Source organism: Dreissena polymorpha, chromosome 4 (assembly GCF_020536995.1).
Source record: "Dreissena polymorpha isolate Duluth1 chromosome 4, UMN_Dpol_1.0, whole genome shotgun sequence".
NCBI classification, from domain to species: Eukaryota; Metazoa; Mollusca; class Bivalvia; order Myida; family Dreissenidae; genus Dreissena; species Dreissena polymorpha.
Genome location: NC_068358.1, coordinates 218,824 through 240,399, shown reverse-complemented (window position 1 = coordinate 240,399; position 21,576 = coordinate 218,824). Strand labels below are relative to the sequence as shown.

The 21,576-nt window shown below is 34.5% G+C and overlaps 1 protein-coding gene across 2 annotated transcripts; it reads left to right on the top strand.

The window, feature by feature from the left end:
- The first annotated feature begins 825 nt into the window (after positions 1-825).
- Positions 826-21,343, top strand: LOC127879159 (mucosa-associated lymphoid tissue lymphoma translocation protein 1-like). Of its 2 annotated transcripts, none has more exons than XM_052425833.1 (18): positions 826-929; positions 1,700-1,875; positions 3,535-3,695; positions 5,019-5,208; positions 5,643-5,815; positions 6,088-6,153; positions 7,147-7,325; positions 7,945-8,038; positions 8,403-8,426; positions 9,079-9,207; positions 10,265-10,444; positions 12,770-13,151; positions 14,799-14,879; positions 15,164-15,279; positions 17,809-17,961; positions 18,301-18,458; positions 18,729-18,818; positions 20,354-21,343. In XM_052425833.1, exons 2-18 carry the CDS (start codon positions 1,709-1,711, stop codon positions 20,537-20,539), a joined length of 2,529 nt encoding a protein of 842 aa, XP_052281793.1. In that variant the 5' UTR covers positions 826-929; positions 1,700-1,708; the 3' UTR covers positions 20,540-21,343. The 2 variants fall into 2 exon arrangements, with proteins under 2 accessions (XP_052281793.1, XP_052281794.1); XM_052425834.1 differs by having other exon boundaries at positions 845-863.
- The last annotated feature ends 233 nt before the right edge of the window (positions 21,344-21,576 follow it).

Below are 21,576 nucleotides of genomic sequence, written 5' to 3'. Positions count from 1 at the left end.
TCGCTTTCACTTTCGGAAACTTTTCTGAAAGGAGGTACATGTAACATTTTAAATTTAGTCGTTGATTTGTTGTTACTACTACAAATAAACAGTGTTCTATGCTATCAGATAGCGTCACGTGATTAACGCATTTTCAATGGGAATTCCCCCTTCTCACAATTCAATCTGTATATGCACTTGCGTAAAATGGCGGGCGTTCGTGTTTATGAAATTCTTTAACACATTCATCGTCAATATGGGCCGTATTTTGGTGAAAATAGAAATCATAATATTACTAGATTATCGGGTAATGAATAGAGCTGGAACATGCAAAGATCTATCAATATAATATGTTTATTTCTAGATCTTTGGAACATGTTTTTATCCATCGATATCACATTCGGTAGGCCTACACAAAGGTGGTTAGCGTGTGGCTATGATATTAATTAGTGAAAACATCATTTTGAATGATAAATATTCATTTCTGCGTCGAATTAGACCGAGATCGTGAAAATAGATGAAGATATGGCTGTTCAAAGCGATGCATCCCGTTTTGGGGTGATTTTGAGTTGCATACCTTGTTATATATATATTTGATAGTGATTTTTTTTTTCAGAAAAATTAATTTTTCCTTTTAATATGATTATTTATCATTCAAAATGATGTTTTCACTAATTTATATCATAGCCACACGCTAACCACCTGTGATTGGAAACGCACTTTCATTTGGGCTTATTTTGTCATCAGACACACTGTATGTTAGTGTTTTGCCACCTTGACATGCCTATTTCGTATTTTTACCGGAGTTAAGCGAAGATTGACATTGGAATTCCCAACCAAACGTCCCGATTTAATTGGATAATATCAACGATGACGCAATCAACGTAAGGTACTTCCTTGTTGTGATTGTGACAGATGAAAATGGAACTTTTCGGCTAACAAGAAACTTAGTAAATTATTGAAATACTTTAATTACGTTCAAAACATGTTTTTGTACATATGTTTAAAGAAATTTATATATTTTTATTTTATTTTATGATCACATCATGAAATGATTACTGAAAACGTCAATGTATTTCGGATAGTTGATATCCGGATCAATGATCAGTTGTTATTTTTATTTGAGTATGAAGGTAGTCATTGAAGGAAATGTATATTTATATGTAATGAAGTTCTTTTTTTGTTATAATATACTTATTATGTGAACGCAGAATACCTTAAAATATGTTCTATTACTTACTACAATAGTGTGTCATCATTCACTTGATTCTAGATAATGGTCATAATTACAAGCATGAATACATCACTGTATTGCTGCTTTATACTTTCATATAATATATATGCAATAACATTTACTTTATACAAATTCAATTGTTTATTTTGTGGGATAAAATTAGTTCATGTCATTTAAATGACATTACTAGTATTTAGTCAAGACATGAAGATGAATAACTGAAAAATTACTTTGAACACAATATAAGTTATGAACAGGCAGAACAGCAAGTATTTAAGATGGATGTTTGAAACACGCATATTGCATAATTTCTTGTTTATAATACACAAATTATTTATGGACATAACTTAAATTTTAAAGATAACAGTTAGACAAGTATGCAGTTAGATATTACAATTATTCTCTATAGGCAAGGCAAAGATTAATATTGAAAAAAACATTGTGAATTTTTTTACATGATTTATGATATTGAGTCCTGTTTTACAGCAGTTTGCAATGCCTGCATTAGGCTTAAACCCTCAGATAGACTTTGATGGCAGCATCAATGAGTTGCCTGGTAATGTTTTCATCAAGATCAGAGAATTATTAGATCGTAACCCTGCTGACAAGGACTGGCGGGCTCTCATAAGATGTGTGGAAAGTAACCCCAAATACAAAATCAGGTATTACAAATATGAATATAAACCAGACATCCTAGTTTACGAATGCTTGTGGTTAAGGCTTCTAAACCGCAAATAATAATAACAGATCTGTATATCACACCAACCTAGCATTCTGTTTATCTACATGTATACCTGCTACAATCAACTTTTCATTTTTAAAAGATACTATTTTCACTTGCCAGATTAAATAATGTCATCAGAAACAGTTATAAGACATGTCTACCAGTGATTAAAAACACTTTTTATGCTCCCTTTCGAAGAAAAGGGGGCATATAGTGATCGGACTGTCCGTCTGTCCGTGCGTCTGTCTGTCCGTCTTTCCATCACACTTTGCGTTTAGGTTTTGAAAATTGCTCATAACTTCTATGTCCCTTGAGATATAACCTTCATATATGGTATGCATGTGTATACAGACAAGGCCTTTCCATACGCACACAAATTTTTACCCCTGTGACCTTGACCTTGAACGTAGGGTCCTCGTTTATTTTCCAAATCTGCGTTTAGGTTTCGAAAAATGCTCATAACTTCTATGCGCCTTGAGATATAACCTTCATATTTAGTATGCATGTGTATATGGACAAGGCCGTTCCATACACACAAATTTTGACCCCTGTGACCTTGATTTTGAACTTAGGGTCCGCGTTTAGGTTTCGAAATCTGCGTTTAGGTTTCGAAAAATGCTCATAACTTCTATGTCCCTTGAGATATAACCTTCATATTTGGTATGCATGTGTATATGGACAAGGCCTTTCCATACGCACAAATTTTTTTACCCCTGTGACCTTGACCTTGAACTTAGGGTCGGCGTTTAGGTTTCGAAATCTGCATTTAGGTTTCGAAAAATGCTCATGACTTTTATGTCCCTTGAGATATAACCTTCATCCTTGGTATGCATTTGTATATAAACAAAGCCTTTGCATACGCACACAATTTTTTACCCCTGTGACCTTGACCTTGAACTTAGGGTCAGTGTTTAGGTTTCGAAATCTGCGTTTAGGTCTCAAAAAATGCTCATAACTTCTATGTCCCTTGAGATATATGACCCTCATATTTGGTATGTATGTGTATATGGACAAGGCCTTTCCATACGCACACAAATTTTGACCCCTGAGACCTTGACCTTGAATTTAGGGTCCGCATTTAGGTTTCGAAATCTGCGTTTAGGTTTTGGAAAAAGCTCATAACTTCTATCAAGCGTTTATAGGGGGCATAAGTCATCCTATGGTGACAGCTCTTGTTCTTGTATGTAAATAAAAAAGGGACCTGGACTGTACCTGAAAAGTTAATATACGTAAGGTTTAGTATATTATTTTTAAATGAAAATGCCTTCATGTGCAGAGCGATGGTCAGAAATCGTACATAATGGCCAAAACATTTACATATTTGCATTTGTGCACAATACATGTTATTCATAGTTTGTTACTTGAAAACGTGAGAGTTTTCTGCTTACAATATGATCTTAAATACATTTTCAAATATTTCCCAAAAAGTAGTATCAAATTAGATATTGAACTGGTCAATCTACTAATGGCTTTTTATCTAAGACTAAGTTCAGAATAAAATTACATGATCTTAGCAGAAACCAATTTTTCAACTTTAAAACAAAATAAAATTGAAATTGTACAGAACAAACAACATTAACAAAAAAAACAATTTCAGCAATGTGTCAGTTGAGCAATGGTCTCCTGCCATTAGCCATGAAAGTCCTGGTGGGAAGCTGCTAACAGAGCTGGGATCCAGAGGAATGCGGGTTGGTGAACTGAGAGAAAATCTGGAAAAGATCAATATTGATACCTTTCAATTGGGATTGTCACCATATGGTAAATACATACAGTGATCTTTTTGCTTAAAATTTTCACGTTTTTCCCAAAAAGCTGACCAAAATTTCCCCCAAAAAGCCCAAATTTCCCCCCAAAAAATTAAAAAAATTGTTTTTGTTTTTTAAAGAAGTCTTATATGACTTATGATTTCTTAACACTAGTTCTCAACTTTTTATTAAAAGGGGTCTTTTCACGTTTTGGTAAATTGACAAAATTGAAAAAAGTTGTTTTAGATTCGCAAGTTTTCGTTTTAGTTATGATATTTGTGAGGAAACATTAATACTGATCATTTACCATGGTCTAATATAGCCATTATATGCATCTTTTGACGATTTAAAAACCTGAAAATTTTAAAGCGTTGCAACGCGAAACAATTGAATAATTTGGAGATTTCTGTTGTTGTCGTTTAATTTTGTGAAACTACAAAGATTGCTTATATAAACTATAAAATGCGTCTCTCATACATGCTTGGCAGAATGGCGGAGCGGTCTAATTGGTTTTTACTTCAGGACTCCGGGGGTCACTGGTTCGAGCCCTGTTGCGTGCTACTTTTTTTTCCTTTTTTAAATTTTATTCTTGATGTTTTACTGGAGCTTTTTAAATCCAATGTTTACATTTATCAATATAAAGCATTTAATGACAAACCTTAAAACATGCCAAAATCTGTGAAAAGGCTCCTTTAAACATCCCACAAAATATATAACTTTAATTTAGTCCTTTTTGTCGATAAATAATTCCCAAAAATGCCAATTTTATCAATTAAAACGATCCCAATTTGACCAGACTTCTTTTCCCAAAATGGCTAGAAAAAACCCCTGAACATGCACTTAAAAACAATTTTAATTCTATTACTTATAATCATATTTATAATGCTTAATTTTTCCCAATTTCATGGTTTATCGCGCTAATTTTCCCAATTCAAATGGCACAGGCTGTAACAAATAAAAGCAAAAAAAATCACTGACATAAAGAACATAACAAAAATTCATCTAATTTGATAAGTCTTACCACTCTGAAGTATTCTCAAATGTTCGAAGCTAAAAAGTTATTGAAGCATTGCAATTTCCTAAACCATTTTCATCTTACAACTTTCATTGTGAGAAAAATTTATGCTGTTCATTTTTGTATTGTTTAGGATCGAATAACTTAAGATAGAGAACAAAATTATGACTGCACACCATATATTTGACAGGGATCTTATAACATCTTTATGTTTATTATTAAATATATTGCACAATTATGGACCCATAAATACACAAAAATCATAAATAAAACAAATGAATACATAGTAATTCAACAGTCTGTTTCTTTGTTTTTCTGCAGAGGCTATCAGGTTAATAACATCACCTCCAACGTCAAAAGATCTTTATGATGGCGACACATTAGAGCTCGTTATCGAGGCAACAGGACGGCCTCATCCTCGCTACCAGTGGTTCTTCTGTGAAAACGGCAAAAATGACTTTAAAAAGCTGCAGGGGTACAACCAGGCAATATTAAGGATACAGCATATCACGTAGGTGTTTGAGTGTTTGTTAATGATAAAGCATATCACATAGGTGTTTGTTTCATAGGTGTTTGTTAATGATAAAGCATATCACATAGGTGTTTGTTAATGATAAAGCATATTCCATAGGTGTTTGAGTTTTTGTAAAGGATGCAGAATATCATGATGTGTTTTATTATTTGTAAAAGATAAAGAATATTATGAGGTGTTTGACAGATTTTTTCAAGGATACCGCACAATGTGAGTGTATGAGTGTTTGTAAGGGATTCAGCATATACTTAGGTTTTTGTTAAGTAGAACCCATGGCATTCTATAGTTTTTTAATTGCAAACAAAACTGTTATTAGAAAATTAACAAACTGAGAAAGTGTTATTAGGAATGAATTGCGGGAAATATCAAGCAGCAATTGACATGCAACTTCAATCACATAAACTTCATTACAGACAGCAGAATGCTGGTGGCTACTCTTGCCAGATACACAACTGTGGGGACCCAAACAAGACGGTCCTAACTAAACTGACAGTAGTGTCCGTGTCACCCAATCCCAGGGTTGCCAATGGACTCCATCCCCCAGACTCTGGCGACTTTATCTACATGTTCAGTCAGCTGAGCGCAGGTTGCTTATAGTCTATGTGATTTTGATCAAATAGTTTTTGTTGGTTCAATTTTGTTGGAAATTGAATGTTGACTTTATTTGCTATGATTGTTGCAAAATATATTTTTAAAAAATACAAAAAAAACATACTGACATAATTTCTTGTATGAAATTGAAATAATAATTGTTGTTTTGAGGCGCAGTTAATTTGTTATCCACAATTGAACACATGCTAAGTGTTGGCCACTTATCAAGTTAGCATGTATACTTATTATTTAATGTGCATACTTCAGTTGATCCTGACCATGTTGCAGCCTTGGTTAATGGTCTGCAAGACAGGTCCGCAGACTATGGATCTGGTAATTGATTTCAAATGACTTCAGGAGATATTTATGCCCCCCTTCGAAGAAGAGGGGGTATATTGTTTTGCACATGTCGATCCGTCTGTCTGTCGGTCCGTCCACCAGAGGGTTTCCGGATGATAACTCAAGAACGCTTAGGCCTAACGATCATGAAACTTCATAGGTACATTGATCATGACTGGCAGATGACCCCTATTGATTTTTAGGTCAGGTCACTAGGTCAAAGGTCAAGGTCACAGTGATTCTAGATAGTAAAATGGTTTCCGGATGATAACTCAAAAATGCTTATGCCTAGGATCATGAAACTTCATAGGTACATTGATCATGACTGGCAGATGGCACCTATTGATTTTCAGTTCACTAGGTCAAAGGTCAAAATCTCAGTGACTGGAAATAGTAAAATAGTTTCTGGATGATAACTCAAGAATGCTTACGCCTAGGATAATGAAACTTCATAGGTACATTGATCATGACTGGCAAATGACCCGTAATGATTTTCAGGTCACTAGGTCAAAGGTCAAGGTCACAGTGACTCGAAACAGTAAATGGTTTCCGGATGATATTTCAAGAATGCTTACGCCTAGGATCATGAAACTTAATAGGTACATTGATCATGACTGGCAGATGACCCCTATTGATTTTCAGGTCACAAGGTCAAAGGTCAAGGTCACAGTGACAAAAAACGTATTCACACAATGGCTGCCACTAACGGTACAACTGACAGCCCATATGGGGGCATGCATGTTTTACAAACAGCCCTTGTCTATTTTATATACCTTATGCAAATATATACACTGACAATGTTGCTTAACTTGGAAGCTAGAGCTTTTAGTAATTTATCTAGCTGTTTTCCTTAAGGCAATGCCATAAGCTGAAATAAAAATTGTTGATAGCAAGTTGAAAAAACGCATCAGTTATACAATTTAAAAAATAAAGAAGGTGGATAATTACCTTGTCATGATGTAATTATATTGAATGCAAACTTTGCAGCGTTGGAGTCCATCACACAAATACAGTACAAACTGATCACCGGTCACCCTCAAGATATCACAGTAACCCTTGGTCAGTCTTTCAAGTTGTCAGTGAAAACTAGTGGGGATCCGCCGATACATTACCAGTGGTACAGGAATGGGGTCAAGCTTGAAGATGGACAAGGGCCAACATACAATGTATGTTACTAATTTGAACCTTTTTGTTAGTATATGTACATGTAGTTCCATAAAGGTTGATGAACATCAGGGCTCAGCTGTGAAAGAGACGTGAGAGATAACTTCTCCCATGGCATATTAACTTTTCCCTCTAATTGCATGAAGGAGAAGTGACTTCTAATTCTTTTGATGATTTACTTTGAGCCAGAAATTTACCAATAATATATTAATTAAATGTATAAAGTACAATAATAACACAACATTAACACTTCAGTGTGTTTGTTTATATTTGTTATGATTTTCCCTCAAACTGCCAAATGTGAGTTGTTTCTAATTAATCATAATTATGATGGGCGTTGTGTAATGAGGGGAATAAAATATACGTGAAGAGTTAATAAAAAGCTGAACAGAGACCACGTTGCCTCACTTCTCCCTAATTTCAGCTGAGGGAGAAGTCACTTGTCCCTAAAATTTGAACGTAGACTGAGTCTAAAGTCGCCACAAAAGAATCTATTGCTATACTCATTTTGTAAAACGACCTCTACGACTTTCATTTGAATAATGCATAATTTAACATAACTAGTATTTAAATGTCTTTATTTCTATATGCTATTTGTACATAGAATTTCCATGAATCCAGGTGATATGTGCTGACAAAGAGGACATGGGCAGCTACTACTGCATTGTCAACAATGGAGTCAAGAAGGAGCAGTGTAGGACAGCCCAGGTCAAAGGTATGCTGTTTTATAACATACAGTACAACTGCTTTTGCTGGAGCCTCAATAACTCTTAACCCTAAATAAGCATGACCAAATCTTGTAGTCCCAGCAAAATCCTTTACCCTTCAATAAGAATTAACAATCTTAAACTTTAGCATTAATAGCTTGATAACTTCTTTGATTGTTGTTCAAATTGGTCCAGTCTGCAAATTAAGAGCTTAAAGACACCAAAGCTAGAAGTCGATAGATAGACTTATTGCATTTAAGTTTCACCTATGAAGCCCCAAAGCCAAGAAAATAAATAAAACTAAAATAGTTAACATACAATTCAAGAAGTCAAGATTTCCTTCTAATAATTGCTATATCCTTTGTTTTTCAGAAACTATCAAGACATTAGAGGCTGGTATGTGACAATTTAATTTAGTAAGAATACCAAAAAATGTGTTTTTCATGTTAATCTTTTGTTCAAGTAGTTAAGTGACTATCTCTAAAATGAGTAAATAAATGCCAAACATTGTTATTTGTAAATGACATCATTTAGGTTAAGTCCATAGATATGTTCTTACTGATTTTGCTCAAATTTATAGCACCCAGAAGCGGTCATAAACACTAGCTTTTTAATTACCAAACATATTCTCAGAAAAGCCTTACTTTCTAGAATATGAAATATATTGTAATTCTTAGACCCCTGTGTCGACCTATGAAATTGTTTTTATTTACAGATTATATAATAAAATTTATTGTTTATGTTCAATATTGTGAATTTGAAAGTTAATACAATCCAGAGGATTTAAAGACAAAGAAAACGTTAGCAAGATTTACTTTGATTAGGAAATCATAGGAAATCAGAGATTATAATTTAATAAACCATTCAAATATGAAAGGCAATATAAGATTTTCTAAAAGAGAGAATATGATTTTTTTTATAATCTAGATGTTTAAATTTGATTATCATTTTATTTTCTATCAACTTACGTGGAATAATGAAATAATTATCTCGGTTACACTTCAACCTGTCAAATAATAAACCTAACTGTGTTCCATTCTGATTTCAGACATCACAATCATATCGCACCCACAGTCTGTGGACTTGTCATTCGGTGGCAGCGCCCTCTTTAGTGTGGAAGCTCAGTGTCATCTACCACTAAGCTACCAGTGGTTCAAAGATGGTGCTCCGATCACTGGTAATCTATTTGGAATGTATTCGTTACAACTTTTGTTGTGTGTTTTGAAGACGTGCTATTTAAAATACCAAAGACACCAGCCTGAAACCTCAGACTGGTATACCTGGCGTAGAACCTAGACAGCACTTAAATCCAGACAGCCTACACAAAAAATAAAAGCATGATTGAGTATACACAAAGTGAAACATCACTGTTTTATCAGTAGAAAAGCTTAATTATACGGTTTATGCCATTTGCAGTCAGGGTAACTCCATACCATCTTGCACATATGCACAGTCTGGCCAGGGGCTACACTATACAGTCACACAATGATTCATGGTCTCAATAGTCGACAGTGTAGCTTCTGGCAAGACTCCACAAATTGTAAGGCGTGTGTGGAGATACGCTTGACACATAAAACCTAAAGTCTGATGACAGGGCTCATGTTGTCTGTTATTAAGTTTATGGTATCAACTGCTAAACAGTGAGACAAAAACAAATTCACTAGACATGACACACAAAATATCTTAACGCACACAAATGAATTTACATGTAATTGGTTATCCGCTTGGAGATGTCGTTTCCAAGCATTTGGGTTTGAAGTAGTTTAGTTGTTGCCCAAACCTCACACATGGCCCATTAACTCATTTACAAAATGACAATATTCTATGATATTGATTGATGCACATGTCTGTGCAAAATATGCATAATTCCAATAGAATGCCATGGGTTCTATTTAAGTTTGAAACTTTTTTATCGACCTTGTAAATATGAAAATTCACATACAATGGTTGAAATAAGAATTGTTCCTTGGATGGGTCAAGAATAACTGGGACTTGAATTAACATACAAAGAAATAGTAAATGGTGCAAAAAATAATTGTAATCAAAAGGTGTAATTAAATATATATATTGTATGGTATCGTAATTTACATCTATTTACAAAGTGTCTGGATTAAGGTACTCGGTTATTTCAGTACCTGTTACAGTACATAAAACACATTCTTATCCTTCTTATAGTTAGCAGTTTTCTGCTGCATTGTCATTCAAACTTTGAACAATTTATTTCTGTACTGCAGGCGAGACTGGATCAGATTTGAAGATCGTGAATATTCAGGAGCAGGTGAAGCAAGGCCTGTACCAGTGTGAGGTTTCCTTGGCAACACCTGTAGCAGGCATCGAGAGAAAGCGCAAACTCAGCAAATCAGCATTCCTCAGGCTGAAGATCCCTGCTGTGACCGACAACATTATGTACAACCGTAAGTCTGGGAGTATGTTGATGGTTAACATTATGTACAACCGTAATTCTGGGAATATGTTGATGGTTAACATTATGTACAACCGTAAGTCTGGGAATATGTTGATGGTTAACATTATGTACAACGGTAAGTCTGGGAATATGTTGACCGTTAACCTTATGTACAACCGTAAGTCTGGGAATATGTTGATGGTTAACATTATGTACAACCTTAAGTCTGGGAATATATTAATGGTTAACATTAAGTACAAACGTAAGTCTGGGAATAAGTTGATGGTTAACATTATGTACAACCGTAAGTCTGGGAACATATTAATGGTTAACATTAAGTACAAACGTAAGTCTGGGAATATGTTGATGGTTAACATTATGTACAACCGTAAGTCTGGGAACATATTAATGGTTAACATTAAGTACAAACGTAAGTCTGGGAATAAAAGGACAATTAACATAATGTACAACTGTAAGGGAATATGTTGATGGTTAACATTATGTACAACCATAAGTCTGGGAATATGTTGATGGTAAACATTATGTACAACCGTAAGTCTGGGAGTATGTTGATGGTAAACATTATGTACAACCATAAGTCTGGGAATATGTTGATGGTAAACATTATGTACAACCATAAGTCTGGGAGTATGTTGATGGTTAACATTATGTACAACCATAAGTCTGGGAATATGTTGATGGTAAACATTATGTACAACCGTAAGTCTAGGAATATGTTGATGGTTAACATTATGTACAACCGTAAGTCTAGGAATATGTTGATGGTTAACATTATGTACAACCGTAAGTCTAGGAATATGTTGGTAGTTAACATTATGTACAACCTTAAGTCTGGGAATATGTTGATGGTTAACATTATGTACAACCATAAGTCTGGGAGTATGTTGATGGTTAACATTATGTACAACCATAAGTCTGGGAGTATGTTGATGGTTAACATTATGTACAACCGTAAGTCTGGGAGTATGTTGATGGTAAACATTATGTACAACCTTAAGTCTGGGAATATGTTGATGGTTAACATTATGTACAATCATAGGTCTGGGGATATGGTGACGGATAACATTATGGACAACAGTTGATGTCCTATCTATAGTATTTACCTAAGCCACGGTTGCAAGACAGTCCAGGGGAGGGGGTACGGTCTCGCTAGATGTAGTTATCTATGATATTTTTACACTACATAATGTACTTAATAAATAAAACACCAACAATGCTTAATAATTAATGCAGCCAAACAAAGAAAACTAGTTTAATAACAGCGTTCCTATCTTGCATAATTTACTGGGATTGATTTTTAGCGAGGCTGTTTTCAGAGAAAACCCAACCTATTGTCATAGCCAGCTCGTCGTCCGACATCCGCCGTAGGCGTCGTGCTAAAACCTTAACATTGGCTCTACAATCAAAGTGCTTCCACCTACAACTTTGAAACTTCATATGTACATGCACCCTGATGAGTTCTACATGCCACACCCATTTTTTGGTCACTAGGTCAAAGGTCAAGGTCACTGTGACCTCTCATATGAAACTTTAACATAAACCTTAACATTCGCTCTAAAATCAAAGTGTTTCCACCTACAACTTTGAAACTTCATATGTAGATGCATCTTGATGAGTTCTACACGCCACACCATTTGGGTCACTAGGTCAAAGGTCAAGGTCACTGTGACCTCTTAAAAAAAAATAAAAAATAAAAATTCTGACAAGCTTTCGCAGCCGAGCGTGGCACCAGTTATGCAGTGCTCTTGTTTAAGTCAGCTGCTCTAAGCCAGTTTTGAAATTTAAGTGTTGCATTTGTTAGATTTGGGGTTTTAAGTCTGGCATAAGTAAGGATTTGACAATTTTGTCAAAGGGGATTAAACAGTGCTACAAGTTTTAGGGTAAATGCTTGTGGTAGAGCTTTCATATACCATGGGAAAGTGGAAACTGTCGTACCATTATGATTTTTATCATATATACTCACTCTCATTAACTTGTGAGCTACCCTTGCAACACGTTATAAATGAGGTCAATGGCATTTGGTATTGATCCCTATAATGTTGCCAGCATAGATTTTCACTGTAACAGGAATTTGTCACAAAATGTTGAGGGTTTCAAGAATGTGAGTTCAAATTTTCACACTAAAAGAGAACCTTTCATTTACGATGGAATTTTGAAAGCAAACAATTCTTGATGAAAAACGATTGTGTTTGTGACACACACTTTGTCTGTTTCATGACATGCATCATAAGACCACATCTAGTTTTTAATTTGTAAAGAATTAAGTAAATTTCTATCTTATTTTTTTAAGAAATTTATGTTTTTTCAATTACAGCTTCTGACAAAGTTGCTCTCCTGATTGGAAATTCTGATTACAAATCAGAAATAAAACTGGCGGCCCCGAAGTCTGACGTTCACGATCTGGCAGAGCAACTTGCCAGCATGGATTTCAGGGTCGTGACCTTGTTAAACCTGACCAAACCGGAAATCGAAAATGCCGTGATGGAATTCAGTAGACTCATTGGACCGAATGTTTATGTTTTGTTTTATTTCTGTGGACACGGTTTCGAAGAAAATGGCATATCATTCCTTGTGCCGACAGATGCCCCATCAATGTATTCTGCAGAGGAATGTGTCAACGCGTTTTCAGTCTTAGATAATTTTCAGCGGAAACAGCCTGCTCTCATTTGCATGATAATCGACATCTGCAGACGAGCGTAAGTAATCATTATGTGATTGAGCACTATAATGACTGAAAATGCTTTTTATTTATCAGTTGACATTTTTAACAGGACTCACCCCAGGTCTCTTGTGTCAATTTTAAATTCATGTTTTAACTATTGATTCGACCTAATTTGCGTTTATTTTGATAGAAAACATTTTTTCATTAATAACAAATTATTACTGTAATTTGTGGTTTTTTAGCTCACCTGAGCACAACGTGCTCATGGTGAGCTTTTGTGATCGCCTTTTGTCCGTCCTGCGTTTTGCGGCCTCAACATTTGCCTTGTTAACTCTCTAGAGGCCACATTTATTGTCCAATCTTCATGGAATTTGGTCAGAAGATTGGTTTCAATGATATCTTGGATGAGTTCGAAAATGGTTACGTTTGCTTGAAAAACAAGGCTGCCAAGGGGCATGGCATTTTTCCTTATATGGCTATATATGGCTATAGTAAAATCTTGTTAACACTCTAATGGCCACATTTATTGTCCAATCTTCATGAAACTTGGTCAGAAGATTTATCCCAAAAATATCTTGGACGAGTTCGAAAATGATGCCGGTTGGTTGAACAACATGGCCGCCAGGGGGCGGGGCATTTTTCCTTATATGGCTATAGTAAAACCTTGTTAACACTCTAAAGGCCACATTTATTTTCCGATCTTCATGAAACTTGGTAGGGAGATTTGTCCCAATAATATCTTAGATGAGTTCAAAAATGGTAACCTTTGCTTGATAAAACATGGCTGCCAAGGGGCGTGGCATTTTTCCTAAATTGGCTTTAATATGGCTATAGTAAAATCTTATTAACACTCTAGAGGCCACATTTATTGTCCAATCTTCATGAAACTTGGTCAGAAGATTCATCCCAAAAATATCTTGGACAAGTTTGAAAATGATGCCGGTTGGTTGAAAAACATGGCAGCCAGGGGATGGTGCATTTTTCCTTTTATGGCTATAGTAAAACCTTGTTAACACTCTAGAGGCCACATTTATTTTCCGATCTTCATGAAACTTGGTCAGAAGATTTGTCTAAATGATATCTTGGATGAGTTCAAAAATGGTAACCTTTGCTTGAAAAACATGGCTGCCAAGGGGCGGGGCATTTTTCCTTAATTGGCTTTAATATGGCTATAGTAAAATCTTGTTAACACTCTAGAGGCCACATTTATGGTCCAATCTTCATGAAATATGGTCAGAAGAATGGTCTCAATGATATCTTGGATGAATTTGAAAATAATTATGTTTGCTTGAAAAACATGGCTTCAAAGGGGCGGGGTATTTTTCCTTATATGGCTATAGTAAAATCGTGTTACCACTCTAGAGGCCACATTTACTGTCCTATCTTCATGAAACTTGGTCAGGAGATTCATCCCGATAATATTTTGGACAAGTTTGAAAATGATGCCAGTTGGTTGAAAAACATGGCTGCCAGGGGGCGGGGCATTTTTCCTTATATGGCTATAGTAAAACCTTGTTAACACTCTAGAGGCCACATTTATTTTCCGCTCTTTATCTTTATGAAAAATGGTCAGAAGACTTGTCCCAATTATATCTTGTTATCTCAGGTGAGCGACTATGGGCCTTTCAGGCCCTCTTTTTTTTTGCTCTAACTAGCTTACCAGTTTTGCTTTTTTTTATAGAGGAAAAGTAAAGTCTAATGCACACCCGTCCCTGTTTGATCAGAAAGTGAGCAAGGGAAATACAATCTACTGTTATGCAACGTAAGTAAAAAAGGCAAGGTTTGACAAATAGAAAATATCTGTTTGATGCAGCTTTTGTATTATAAGTATAACATATGTATTAAATAATATAACAAATCAAATAATGTCAGCATTTTTTTGTAATAAAAACAAGTTAAATGAAACCTGTGTTGTTTAACTTTGTTAATTTATATTTTATAAGTTGTCTTTTCATTAATATGGACTCAAATGAGCGTTATTGACTCCAACATTAAAGTATGAGACATTTGTTCAGCAATCCTATACAGTATCCTAATGTTAAACAGGAGTCCAGGCTTGGCTGCCTTTGAAGACAAGAACCACGGTCTGTTGCTCTACCATCTAAAACCACTGATCTGCAAACCTGTTGGAATAGAAAAGCTCTTCTCAGAAATAAAAGAAGGTACACAATTTTTGTTTTGAATCTAGTTACCGGTAATTTTTATTTTATTTCATTTACCAAGCAATGAATTGTTATTGAAAAAACAACAACAAACACATTCATATGGCTTCATTCACTTTCTTTTATTTTCTCCTTAAAAATGGTTTTATTAATTTCTTTGACAAATATTATTTGGCAAAATAATTGCTTCCAATACATATACAGGTGATTAACAACCTAACATCTCACCTGCCATGTGTCTTTTTATAAGATTCATTGACTTCAAAACAATAATCTAAAGTTGTCACCAAATACCAAATAACAATGACATGTGTCAAATATTTACAAAATCTGAAACTCTGTTAAACAATAAAATCATGGGGAATTTTGAATTACAAAGTTTCATATTATGTATACTTAGACTCAGCAGACTCAGTGAAACCATGCTGATGTATATTTTTATGAAAAACAAAATATCATGAATAACGTGCTCAGTGTTTCCATTATACAATTAACTCAATAAATGGTGATAAGCATGCAACGCCAATCGTATGAAAGGAGCATTATAGTAGACATAAGAATCATATAAAGGGAGTTTTTATTCAATATAATGAATTTTTAAATTACACAATTGAAATCAACGAATATAATTATTATCACATACTTAAAGAAGTATAGTGGATGTGCTACAGTTTCTGTATGTGTAATTTTAAGCAATGTTTAACATTATAGCTGTTGACCTGTTTGTTATATATACTAAAGGTAGCATTCTGTTAGCTTTAAAAGGTACATTTTTTACTTAAATTACCCTTGGGGACTTTTCTAAAACATCACTTTCAAACTTGAATATCTCAGTTATGAGTAAAGATATTGATTACAATTTTTACATACAATCATTTGACTACTTTTTATGCAAGCTCACAATAAAACAGTTCATCCGTGACGATTGGATAGGGTAGGTATGGTTCCATATTTTGTGCAAGAGGAAATGTTGAAACACGATTTAATTCTATTTTTATTTCAATTTAATTATTTTAGGTGGGTTCTTACACAAGGAAAACATAAAATAAATTTACAAAACAATATAGCTCGTATGAATATTAAGGAGCGCAATCGCGCACTTTGCATTTTACAGGCTACCTTTCCCACTTGCTAAAGCGTCCGATCGTCATGGATGTATGATTTTATTGTTAGCTTGCACATATTGTAGTCAAATGGCATGTGCAATTTTAAATAAAAATAATTACTCATTACTGTTATTCCAATTTAATTTCAATTTCATAATTCTAGGTAAGTTTACACAAGAAAAACATAACATTAATTAAAGAAAAACGATATGGCTTGTATGCAGATCATTTTAACTAGCGAAGTATTATTTTTTATTAAAAGGGATATACAAAAAATTAATTTTTTTATTCAAAGTGGCACAGTAGGGGGCATTGTGTTCTGACAAACACATCTCTTGTTTGTATGATATTTGAAGAGATATACTAGTATTTGGATAGGCATTTTTAATGTCCATATTTTTATATTAAATAAAAAACAAAAATAAATAATGTCAAGTAATTTATTGGAAAGCGTGGTTTTGTTAAAATTGTTTATAGATATTGTTAAATGCGAAAAAACGTATTTACACAATGGCTGTCAAGGTCACGGTGACTCAACTTAGAAAAATGGTTTCCGGATGATAACTTGAGAATGCTTACGCCTAGGATCATGAAACTTCATAGGTACATTGATCATGACTCGCAGATGAAATAATGATGAAACTTGACCAGGATGTTTGTCTGGACAATATCTAGGTCAAGTTTTTCATTTGGTAAAGATTGAATGAACCGACTCCTCTCAGGTGAGCAAACTAGGGCCATCTTGGCCCTCTTGTTATATATTGACACCAAAAAATGATGAAGCGTACATACTTTTATTGATTTGTATTGACTTGGCTATTAGGAATCCACTGCTTATTGAATATATCTTTTGTCTTTGTGAATCATCCAACACGCACTAACGATTGGACTAACGATCTGACTGTATTATGTTCTGCAAATTGTTCTTCAACCTCTCATCTTATCAGATTACACAATGATCTGCAAGAAATTATTTCAATGTCACATTGTTTGCAAAATCAGAAGAGACTTACAACAACTACCAGACACAGCTTGGACAAGAATTATTTGCTTATGGATAAGTAGAATTGGGCAAGCAACTTGTCCATAAACAAGTGATTTTTATGCCCCCGGATCGAATGATCGTGGGTATATTGTTTTTGGCCTGTCTGTCTGTCATTGTATGTGTGTGTCTCAAAACTTTAACCTTGGTCTTTTGCAATATTGAAGATAGCAACTTGATATTTGGTATGCATGTGTATCTCATTGAGCTGCACATTTTGAGTGGTGAAAGGTCAAGGTCAAAGGTCATTTTTTTCTAACATAGCTGCCGTGCGTCTTTAAAGTGCAGTAGGGGGCATTGTGTTTCACAAACACAGCTTTTGTTATAAATATTGTTTAAACGTGTGAAATGTCAAAATATTATACAAACTATGTTTTTCAGAGTTTTTCAAAGTCCCAAAACATTCAACGAGGCAGCTACCTGAATTGAGATCAAATCTGTCAGAGCCAAATCGATCTTTGACGGACAGAATTGCAAAGAAAGGAAACACACAGTCATATGATTTGCAAACTCAAATATGGAACAGTTACCATGGTAAAACTATTTTAATATAGTTCTTTTTATTTGGTTTCGTTGGATTGTTAAATGTAAGTTGTAAAAACAATACAGTACATGCTTCCCTATAGATTACGAACAGTTTGAATGTTGCATAGGTGAGGATATCAAATATATGTTCATTAAGGCTTTTAGTGTTAAATTCCAATTTTAATTTCAACATCATCACACTCAAACTTTAATTAACTTTTTTTACTTCGATACTATTTACAAAAACACTGAGCCGGTTTTGTAATGAGAATCTTTTGATATGAGTTGTTTTTTCAGTATTTGTTAAAGACCATGAACATGAAATACAGAACTTTTTCTAAATTTCAGTGAAACCACCAAAGCAAGTGGTCAGCTTCCCTGAAGTCGGCGTAACCGTGGAGCTGGATTTCCAGTCTGAATTCTCTAACCTTCTCAACGTGTTTGTCATCGTCATAGATACAGGCTCCGTGCTGGACTGTGAGGGCACTATCAGCAACATCTCACCGGTAGGTTGTCCTGTTAAGTTACATGACTGATATCTGGTGAAAAAAACTTACTTCACCAGAGTGAGACATTGTAAATTTAAAAACTGTACCCTTAATTTTAGATTTTTGAGCTGGCATAAAGAGTTGTTTATATAGCCCCCTTAGTGCAAAAAGGTACCCTGTGACATTGAAATAAGAAGGCACATGGTACCTTTGTGCACTAATCGGGCGAATTATGTACCAGACAAATTGTCATCCAAGTGGTTGTCATGTTTGTTTTGCTTATTTCAGCGTATTTCTCAATATGGTGATACCACGAGATTCCAGAGGCAGAATAAAAATGGAATGAAGATATCTCTGCAAGATATTCAGAAATTAGAGGTAAGCCATTATGTGTGACAAGTAAATGGAATCAAGATAACATTGCAAGACATTCAATAATTGAAGGTAAGCCAGTATGTGTGACATGTGGTGTCTGGGCAATCATTCCCACTGACAATCATTCCTAGGTTTATGTTGACAAGGCAGACATTCGTTCCTACCTTATTTTGACAACCTGGACATTTTTTCCTGATACATTGACAACCTGAACATTAATTTCTACGTTATTTTGACAACCCGGAAAACAGTTCCTACGTAATTTCTACCACCCGGACAACAGTTCCTAATTATTTTGACAACCTGGACATTTTTCCTTCATAATTGATATCCTGGACTTTCAAAATAATGAACAATTATCCAGTTTTTATGCCCCCCAGTAGGGTGGCATATAGCAGTTGAACTGTCCGTCGGTCCGTCCATCTGTCAGTCAGTCTGTCCATCCGTCCGAAAACTTAAACATTGCCCATAACTTTTGCAATATTGAAGATAGCAACTTGATATTGTGCATGCATGTGTATCTCAAGGAGCTGCACATTTTGAGTGGTGAAAGGTCAAAGGCATCCTTCAAGGTCAAAGGTCAAATATATGGCTTCAAAGCGGCGCAGTAGGGGGCATTGTTTTTCTGACAAACACATCTCTTGTTCAAAATATCATAGGAACGAATGTCCGAATGTCAAAACAAGGAAGGAACAAAAGTTTACCTTGCCACAGTTTGTGAAATAACGATTCTCCATTGGTATGAATGTCTGGGATTTGTGGCATTTAAATGGGATCAATCTTCATCTGCAAGATATTTCATAACTTAAGGTAACCCATTAAGTGTGACATGTAAATGGACCATTTACATTGGAAAAAAATTAGGCAAAGGGCACTTTTATGTCTTAAGTATGATTTACATGTAACTTAGACTTTACATCTGAAGAAAAAAACACAAAACAAAACTTACCACTAAATATCTTGTCCTTATCGTCAGACCACACAATATTTGACTTAAAAAAATAAATATTAAAGAGAGGTAAGCCAGCATGCATATTTTAATTGATTACAATATATTTGGTTTGTCTTGTTTGCCATGTTGTTTTCTATGTGTGAAATAGAATCATTTGTGAAGGATTTTTATGTCCCCCACCACTATAGTGGGGGACATATTGTTTTTGCCCTGTCTGTTGGTTTGTTTGTTTGTTTGTTTGCCCCAACTTTAACATTTGCAATAACTTTTTCAATATTGAAGATAGCAACTTGATATTTGGCATGCATGTGTATCTCATGGAGCTGCACATTTTGAGTGGTGAAAGATCAAGGTCATCCTTTAAGGATAAAGGTCAAATATATAGCTTTAAAACGGCGCAAAAGGGAACATAGTGTTTCTGACAAACACATATCTTGTTTTTAAATAAACATTATTAGCGAAAAAAATTTACTTGTTGAATGATAAAACATGAACAAAATCTGTTTATGAATAAAAAAATTAATAACATGTTTTCTTGAGTTTTAAATTTTGAAACTACCTTTAAATAGGAAAATGTTTGCTTTAGGACAACCTTGTGGTTGACATCACCATCACCTTCATCTACCCGCGGGATCGCCAGCGCTACTTTCTCACTCAGCGCGTCGACCTTGGCCTTCCTCTCGTCTCCAAGCTGCAGCTATGGCGACCGTCCACAGCGTTTTATCCGCCGAGACGTGAGCCCATGGAACAAGAGGAATCTGACAGCATGTGATGTGGAGATCATTCAAACTTGAGGCCATTTTCTTATAATACTGAAGTAATCAATGCAGTAATTTTAAAATTTATGTTTTTGTGTATTTTGTTATCTCACAATTGATACTGTTAGTGTTACAGGTATTTAAATTGAAGTTTTGTTAAAGATTTTCAGTGTAAATAAAAGAAGTTGGTTTAAGAATCTGTTGTACTTTCAAAATTCTGAGTGATGTATTTGCTTGATTATTCACCGAATATTTTGAGATATAGTATTCACAAGCTATAATTGTCAGTGTTATTTTTTGGTTAAGGTTTGCATGCAACAAGTACATATTTGTGTAAGTACTACAGATATTCTATTGAAACTTCACATATCTATTTGGGTCAATATATTTTAAGATCACCGACATATTGGTCTTACCTTCATCTTACTAGCGAGCCCCTTTTTGTATGTATGGAGGGGATTAATGGATTATTATAGAATGATAGTGTTCTTAATTTGAAAGATTCTTGAATTATTCTCACATTATTGTTAGATTGAACCTTTGTTGAGATTTATTATTATTTTTATGATTATTATTATGTTTATTTAAGTCATAAAATGTGTATGTAAAATGGTTTGTACAAATTATGTTGTAAAAAAGTTGAAAAAGGCATTATTCAAATACAAAGTTTGTATGTTAAAACAAGGATAAAAATGGGATGCAAAGAGGAAAAAGAAAATACTATTTTAAAACATGAAAATTTCATATACATATAATTTACCTCTTGTTTGGAAATTAATTTTACCCCGGTATTAACGTGTAATGTTATGTAGTGTATGTTACATTTTTGTTGTTATTTATCACAATAAATGTTTAGCTTGACTATTTACAGAGTATTCTTAGCTATACTGCTCTCCCATGTATTGGTGTTTGTGTGTTGCTTTGGTTAAAGTAAACGATCAACAGCACTTTACCAATTGCAAGTATTTCATCTAACCTTTACACATGTGTTTGAGGTCATTGTGTAAGGTCACTAGCCAAGTTCCATAATTATAACCTGCAATTTAGCAGA

Excerpts from the sequence above, each read along its gene's own strand:
- LOC127879159 (XM_052425833.1), top strand. The coding sequence starts at position 1,709 with ATGCCTGCATTAGGCTTAAACCCTCAGATAGACTTTGATGGCAGCATC. Across the intron at positions 3,696-5,018 it reads ATTGGGATTGTCACCATATG|AGGCTATCAGGTTAATAACA; the intron begins GTAAATACATAC and ends GTTTTTCTGCAG. Across the intron at positions 18,819-20,353 it reads AAGATATTCAGAAATTAGAG|GACAACCTTGTGGTTGACAT; the intron begins GTAAGCCATTAT and ends TGTTTGCTTTAG.